Source organism: Theropithecus gelada, chromosome 10 (assembly GCF_003255815.1).
Source record: "Theropithecus gelada isolate Dixy chromosome 10, Tgel_1.0, whole genome shotgun sequence".
NCBI lineage: Eukaryota > Metazoa > Chordata > Mammalia > Primates > Cercopithecidae > Theropithecus > Theropithecus gelada.
In genome coordinates, this window is record NC_037678.1 from 92,795,943 (window position 1) to 92,804,461 (window position 8,519).

General features: G+C 43.5%; 1 protein-coding gene across 1 annotated transcript; it reads right to left on the reverse strand.

Moving 5' to 3' along the window:
• Positions 1–3,241: 3,241 nt before the first annotated feature.
• NKX2-4 (NK2 homeobox 4) lies at positions 3,242–5,289 on the reverse strand. The gene is made up of 2 exons (XM_025400507.1): positions 4,838–5,289; positions 3,242–4,405 (listed from the first exon to the last, which is right to left on the reverse strand). The coding sequence occupies exons 1-2, from the start codon at positions 5,283–5,285 to the stop codon at positions 3,783–3,785; spliced, it is 1,071 nt and encodes a 356-aa protein (XP_025256292.1). The 5' UTR covers positions 5,286–5,289; the 3' UTR covers positions 3,242–3,782.
• Between the last annotated feature and the right edge of the window lie 3,230 nt (positions 5,290–8,519).

Below are 8,519 nucleotides of genomic sequence, written 5' to 3' on the forward strand. Positions count from 1 at the left end.
AACGAATGAACTAGCAAACGGCCCATTCTCGATGGATTTCTCCTCCACCCAGTAAAGCAGAATCCTCCTGTGGCTTGTTTCTCCATGCCTTATTTATGGAATGAGGGCCAAAAGAGAACAGGCTTTAATTGATGTGTATGAAATAGGAATACAGCTGTTCACTACTGCAAAACAGTTTGCACAGCTTAAATTTAGGCAATGTTCCTAGTGAAACTTTTTTTTTAGAAGTCACCTAAAACAATTACTGAAGGTTACATGGAATTTCAAAAAACGAAAGGCATTTCATTCAATTGCAGGTAAACATTCTAAAGCAAAAACAAAACCAAATCCACCTCTCCCAGAAACTTCCATTACCTCTAAAGTTAAAAATAATAAAAACAAAAGTGATATTGAAATCACAAAGTTATCTCAATACTTACTGGAGAGCGCAAATTCCTGATGGGATGCGAATGCAGTTCCCCAGTCTAGGTATCTTCTTTGAAACTTCCCCAGATGTTCACCAAATCTCACTAGTAGTGAAAGGGTATTTATATGTTTAAAAATGTATCATTTTTCTCTCACTGGGTTGCAGGATAACAAGTAATAGTGTTTCAAAAAACTGTACTCAAATAATTAACATACAGGGTTTCATCCACACATTAGGGTTATGGTAAGCAGTGAGGGAGTATTATCCATGCTTTGAATTCTGTCTGAAATTTGTGTTGCCACCACATAATGCATTATGTTCTCTTTGGCACAAATTCACATCTAAAAATCCAATTGATAGGTCTTTATATAATTATGGCTCACAAATTTATTCTAAAAAGTCTTTTTAAATAATCAGTATTCAATGCAGTTAACAAAGCAAGTCTATGGAAGATGCTTGCATTTAGTGAACAGGACTGAGTCTCTGATTTGCTTTAAATTGAAAGTAAACAGTCGCTAGCCGAATGGAGTTTGAACACAACATCTGTGTTGATAGAAGTCTGACTGACTACTTGTTCTGACCATTAAGTTTTAGCTCTAGGCAAAGACTTAAATAGAAGACAACTGGGTTACACCCCCATCCTTCCATATACAAAACACCCTTCTTGTGTCCTTCTAAACTGCACACACTCTCGCACGCACAGCACTTCAATATACATCCCAACACATATTACAGAAAAGTACCTGCAATCCCTATGTTCCTGTCTGCAACTTTGATTCTGGCTTTTGGTTTCCATGCCTCAATTGGAAAAGGTAAGTCAGATTCTTGTAAAACCCAAAAACATTTAGGAAAAGGTCACATCTGCTGAGTAAGCATTTTTGAAACAGGTTTGCTGTGGCCTCTGCCAAACTTTGAGGGGCCTTTGTTTCACTCAGACCCTGCGCCAGTCCTCCCTCTTAGTTGTGGAGACACTTATCCTCCTCTTCAGTTAATGAGTTTCACCTAGTCCGGCCGTTTGTATTTTTATAAAAGATCTGCAAAGCACTAATTGCAGAAAGAAGAAAACAGCTCTTGTTTTGCATTAATCAGAAAGTGGGATTCTATGGTAAAAACATTTCTATTTTAAGCTGCAAGAATCAAACCTTTCCCTAATTTCAGGATATGCACACATACACTCAGTAAGTCTCTGGGTATAGAATGTTAAGCCCTTTGCAGCAATTATTTCTGGCTTGGGGTTTTTTACTGCTTAAAGGAATGCTGAAAGGAAAAAGATACGCCCACACAAAATACACTTTCAGAAAATACTGTATATAAAAGTTGTTTCTTCTTAATGTGACATATTTTTAAAAGAAAGTGCATGCCTTCAGTCTAAAGGATTTTTTTGTTCCAGAAATAAACTGTCCATGAAGACTTATTTTCTTTAAATATGTTACCCGGAGCCCTTGGACTATAAGCTATTACTGTTTTTGTAGGTATTGGACTGTAACAAAAAACACTGCCAACCATGTGGACTTTTAGAACGTTTTCTACAAGTAAAATTTCAGAATTATGGTACTATTGTGAGGAAATCAAACTAATATAAACAAACATTCTGAAATTTGGCACATCAATAATAGTCTTGCTAGCTTAGTTAACATTTCTAAAGTCATTTCCATTAATATGCCAAAAAACCCCTAAGTTGAGAGAATTTTCTGTGGGTGTATTGTAACATTTTCATACAAATCTGTCTGCTCAAATTATTTGTTCTTACATAAAATGTCTCAAAAATTAGATCTCATTTTCTAAAAATTCTTTTACAACCCCTTGATAAAGGGTGATTTCCTTGCTTCTTTAGTGGTTTTCTCCCTCTGTGAAAGAAACTAGAGTTTTAAAAAATTACTATGCAAAAGAATCTAGAAAAAGTGCAAGTTTAACTTCTAAAACACCTTCTTATGAATTCATGTTGCACATTCAGAAAAACGTTCTAACAATGAAGTGAAACACAATGTTTCAGCCCCAAGCTGTAATTCTAAAATCTCAAATGTAGAAGAGGTTTGGGGTCTCCGGTAACTGTTTGTTTTGATCATTTGCAAATCATGCTTTATCCACGTTATTTCTTTAATTTTCATTAATTTTATAAACACATATTCTTCAGCTTTTAGTATTTTTACTCCAATACCAGTCATTTATGAGTTAATTGAGCTGTGTTGTCACATCATGACAACTAGTATTTTAAAAACGCATCAAGTCCCGTATAAACTTAATGAAAAAGAAATGACCACTTGACTTTTAGAAAAAAGAACTTAAGTTTCTTTTAAGTTATATTTAAATATCCATTTGAAACATAGGAAATATAAATCGACATATTAAAGAGTAAATACATTATTTGTACAATAAAACACCAACAAAACCAGTGCAACTCCTAAGTTCTAAATATGGTGGGAAAATTATAAATATTTTAGTTACTCATTCCTTATATCTTGATTACAATTCAATACATCACCTTTCTTCTTGTTGTCATGCTTTGAATATAGATTAATTGATGTAAATTCTAGAAATTTTGTTTGTTCTAGTACTTTATCAAGGTATTCAAATTCAGACAAGAAAATACCTCAAAAAGAGTAAATACCATGTTTACAGAAGGATAGGGTTATTTATTTTCTCAGTTGATTTTGGGAGACCAGATTGCATATACAAATAGTATACAACCTTCCTTTCTTATGGTGAGCTGCATCTTAGGGGGGAAAATCCTCTTTTAGGGTAACATACAAACACTCATTTGCCAAATAACCATCAAAACATTTTGAAATCAGCATTAAATTTAAAAAGCTCCATCAATCCATATAATCAGTATTCTATTTTGATTCCATTGCTCTATTACCTAAATGGCAATAATTCCTCTGCAATAATGTTGCTATGTGTATGATCCACCTTGAGCTACAATTCAATTTACTTTCAATCAAACATTAATGAAATTGCACTTATGGGGCCCTTCGAAAATTAATCTCCCAAGATAAATTCCACTTCAGAAAGGACTCATTGTTAAAGCTGGGTTGATTTTTAGAGTAACAAACGCCAACAAAGTTTCCAACTTTGAGAGCTGTGGTTAAGAACGCCGTGTGAACTTCTCCATCTTTTCGCGTCATTTAAGAACTTATAGGACGAGAAAATCACCTCAAAGTCTCGTGGCATAATGTTACACTACTCGGTTTCCGGGCTGTCGCTGTCCCCCGCCCCCAGCAAAGAGGTTCACAGCCTGCCCCTCTCTGAGATCGGTTCGTTTTGAATCGCCGTTTACACGCGCGAGTCAGTTTTCGCATGCCTCCCCCATCCGTTCTAGCAGTTTCTTGCAGACCCTTCGGCTGCACCAGGTCCTAGCCCCGGGGCGCCCTCGCTGTCACCACGTCCTGCCATAGAGCAGGTTGGCGCCCAGGACACCACCGCCGTACTCCCCGGCGGCCGGGTCCAGGGCCGCCAGGCCGCCCCCCGGGCCGTGCAGCGCGGGTGGGCTGGGCGACAGCTCCTCCAGCTCAGGCGCGGGCGTCGGGGCCGGCGGCTGCGGACCGGCCTGGCCAGGGGTGGGCGTGCTGGCACCGTTCTGGCACGGCTTGCCGTCCTTGACCAGCACGGGCACAGCCACGCGGCGCGGGGACGGCGGCGGAGGCGGCGGCGGGCCCAAGCCACCCTCCTGCTGCAGCTGCTGCGCCGCCTTGTCCTTGGCCTGCCGTTTCATTTTGTAGCGGTGGTTCTGGAACCAGATCTTGACCTGCGTGGGCGTCAGGTGGATCATGCTGGCCAGGTGCTCGCGCTCGGGCGCCGACAGGTACTTCTGCTGCTTGAAGCGCCGCTCCAGCTCGTAGACCTGCGCCTGCGAGAAGAGCACGCGGCGCTTCCTTCGCGGAGCGGCAGCCGCCGCCGCCGCGTGCAGCGGGGCCAGCGACTTGGCGGCGTCCGCGATGCCCGTCAGCGACCCCATGCCGGCCACATTCACGCCCGCCGACGGCCCCATGAACCTGGAGACTGGGGAAGAGGCCCAAGGGGGAAGGCGGGTGAGCTCCAGGCCCGCCGGGAGCCGCTCCAGCCGCCGCTCTCTTCACGCCGCGGCGGCCGCGACGCTGCCGGGCCCTCGCTGAATCCCAGGACCCCCTGAGCGCCGCGGCCCCGGGCCCCAGCACGCCCCGCGCTCCCTCGGCCGGTCCCAGGGCACCGCGCGCCTCAACAGGTCCCAGGACCCCGCGCGCGTAACCAGTCGGGTCCCAGGACCCCCCGCGCGCCCAGAGTCCGCGGAAACCCCCCGCGTCCCGGGCCGCGTCCCGGGCCGCGTCCCAGAACGCCCAGCGCGCCCGCTAGGTCCCAGGACCGCCTAAGCCGCGCGCACCCCGTCCCGCGCCCCCCGGCTGTGGCGGGAAACGCCTGAGCCGCCCGCAGTCCCGCGCTCCTGGCCCCTCTCACTTGACGAGTAGCGTGGGTCCGGGTTGGCGCCGTACCAGCCGGTGGCCGCGCCGCCCCGCATGCCGTCCGTGTAGGCGGGCAGCTCGCCCATGTTGCCCAGGCCGCCGTTGCAGTAGCCGCCCATGGCGCCGTGCGGGAACTGCGAGACGCCAGGCGGCATGTGGTAGGTGGCGGCCGCCGCCGCCGCCGCTGCTGCCGCCGCCGCCGCGGCCGCCGCGTTGTGACCCGCCATGGCGTGAGGGGGCTGCATGCCTGCCACGGTTGCCGCCTGCGAGGAGGGCCCGGGTGGCGGCGCGCGGTAGGCGGCGGCGGCCGCGGCCCCCAGGGGCGCCCCCAGGCCGGGTGGCGCGCCGTCCATGGCGCCGCCGAACTTCTTGTAGGTCTCCTCGATGGGGCTCAGGATGTCGGACACGGAGAAGGGCGTCGTGTGCTTTGGGCTCAACGACATGGCTCGGCGGGCGACCAGGTAGGGGGCCCGGGGCGCGCGCCGGCAGGACGCGGCGGCCGCTCGTCGCCGCCACCTCGGCTGCGGCAGCTGAGCCTGTGACGAGGAGTCGGCGGCTCGGCGAGCCCCCCGGGCTGCGGGATCTGGGGTTTATTTTAGTCCGGCGCCAGGTTTACGACAGACTCGGGGGGCGGAGCAACATCCCAAACGAGCAAACAATGGTCATTGACATCTTTTTCTCTCGCTCCCCCCAGCCCCCGCCCCATAATGGAGGCAAAAAAGGTAAAAGCGGCAGTTGGGTGTTTCTTGGAAAGATCACCCCCCGTTGCTTTTCCCATCCTTCGCCTCTCCATCTGCGGCCGTTACCCCAGCCCTCGAGCTCCAGAAATAGAAACTCGGAGGTTGGCGTCGAGGCTAGACAGGAAGGACTCCTCGCCTGGTCCCGTCCAGACCCCAGTTTTCTAAAGCGACTTCGATGCAAAGTCTGGTATAATTTCGGAGTGGGGAACATGCTGCTAAGTTTGGGGGGAGGGTGTTGCGGGAGCTCGCTTCGTCCTCTCCAGTTACCAGTCCCTCATTCGCTCCATCACCTAAAGTGTTAAAAAAAAAAAAAAAAAAAAAAAGACTCTTGGGTCCCACCGTAAGAGCGCATAAAGAGAGGAGGTACAATGACCGTCCTTTGCCATTGTAGGGCTCCCTAATTTATGCGTCTTTAGACCCTTAAGCATCATTTTGTGGGCAACCAAACGGGCACTTCCAAATTAGCTCAAAGTGTCCAAGCCCAAAGAAGAGAGAAAACACACATACACTGATAAATACGCAGATACTAACTTGTAAGTATTCTGTTTTTCCTCTGTGGGGATGGAGATTGAACAAGGGAAAGGGGGGGAACATTTTTATTTCCTAAAATATTTCATACTGAGTTTACACTTGAAAAGTTGTTTTTACTGCTTTCTTTCCCTTTGTGTGTGTTCTTTCTCTCTTTCTCTCAATAAATATCTCTGACTTAAGTTTATTCTCCCATCACTATCATGATCAAAAAGAAAAGACAAAACATCAAAACTTCCAAATATTTCTAGTTGTTCGCAATGGGCCTTTTTGTTGTTGTTGGAAAAATATAACCTGTTCAAGCGGTATAAAAATGGATGCAGAAATCAGGTGAAAATTGTAGTTTCTTTGGAAAAATACAAAACCATAGATAAACAGATTTTTAAAACTTTGTCATCCTTTGACTTGCAGTTTTATCTGAATACTTAGACATTACGAACTCTCTACTAAATACTGAACAAGACAAAGCATAAGACAAAAGAAGTGCAAAGCATATTGATTAAATTTTGAAAACAATCTTGCAGCAATAATAATGATAACGGGGAAATGAAGATAAAATTTGTAAGTTTTCCTGGAAACTGGAGCAGGAGAAAGAAAAACACGGAGAGTACTTTCCTAAGCAATATTTTACGCGGTTTTTTTTGTTTTTTGTTTTTTGTTTTTTCCAGAAAAGGGTGTGTGGAAACGATTTAAGTTTAACCTGACAGTACATGTTTTGAAGGCAAGAACAGTATTACATATTCCTTTTTCTGTTTGGTTTTAGCCCTTTGGTGGCAATATGTTCCATGGTTTTGTTCTTATGATTTAAATTATTGTTTTGTTAATCTCAGTATAGTTTTGCAAAGAATCTGCCCTTTCTAGGGGGGAAAATGTCATAGGTCACCTATGGGAACGAAGTGACAGACGAATGTTAAGAGTAATGTTTTAATATACTGTAAAAATAAAATACAAGGTTACAAGAATTGTTTACAGACATCAATATTGACTTAGCAAGATTCATATTGCTACAGTTTTAACATGATGCTACTTTTACAGGCCTTTTATGAACTTGAAACACTTGGGCTATGTCTTCATCCTCACCTGCACTGGAATTACCTACTTAAAAAAACAAACAAACTAATGATACACAAAGAAGCATTTATGTATGTATTTAAACACTTGCTGGGATCGTTCTGAAAACTACAGTTTGGATTTTACGTTTCCAGTTTAGTTTAAATTGTATTGTTTACTTGTATGTATTAGCTTAAATAAAATAGAAAGTCATTTCAAACGTTTCTCAGAGACAACAGGGTAAGTAAAAAATAATTGTGTTATGACATCTGTGAATATAAAAGTTATTTGTAGACCATTATATTTTATTTTTCAAGTTCAAATGTATTTCAAAAATAAAATTCATTGTCATAATCTCCATATTGATTAGTTGTCCAAATTGAAAGGTGTTTACAATTCTAATTTTTTCCAGATGATTGTTAGTTACTCTGTTTTCAGGCTATACATTTCATCTCATGTAATTTTCTTTGTAGAACTTTGACATCGCAGTTAACATTAAGTGGTTGTATTACAATTTTTGCTTACTTTGTTTTTCAACTGCATTGGGTCCTGTTATGAGTGCATATACATCTGGAATGGTTCCATCTTTAAATTAAAAGCACTTTATCACATCTGAAGGTTCTCTGCAGTAAGTCACTTTCTGACTGCTTAGGAATTTGATAAGCCAAATAGTATTCCATCACTATAGGTAAACAGTTCTGGGGAAGAAAAATCTACAATTTTTGACATTTCTCCTTGTCAATTGTTTGTATCTCATTCTAGAAATTACGTATCTTCATGCCGGAAACACTATTTGGATGTGTGTGGATGATTCTGAAAATTGATATAGTCTGAAGGATGTGTATGTACATTTATATATAGATACAATATAACCCAATTGATATTCCATTGAAGCTTTGTATTCATTTCATCAGATTATCGTGTACCTAAATTACGTGTGGAAATTTATACTTAGTATATTCTCAAATATTATTGACTAAACTGCATTTCACAGGAAATTTATTTCTCAGGAGTGTTTTCTCATTGTTTTCCTTAAAAAGCAATGCTGGCACCCAGCAAAATAATACAATTAAAAAATAAAATAAAATGCAAATACTACCTAAGGGAATACAGTGAAAAGAAATGGTTCTCACTCTCCTATCCTTCAAGCCTCCCAGTTCTTCCCCTCAGAGTATTTGGTGTTACCTGTTTCTTTTGGAATAGCCTGTCCATCTGGAAGCATACTACCATTTTACACACAAAGGATAGCATGCTCTATGTGATTTGGTACCTGCCTTTTTCATAGATTAGGTTTTCATAGTTTCACACATTACAACATTGAAAGCAGACTAAGATAGGCTGTGGCAGATACAGAAATTT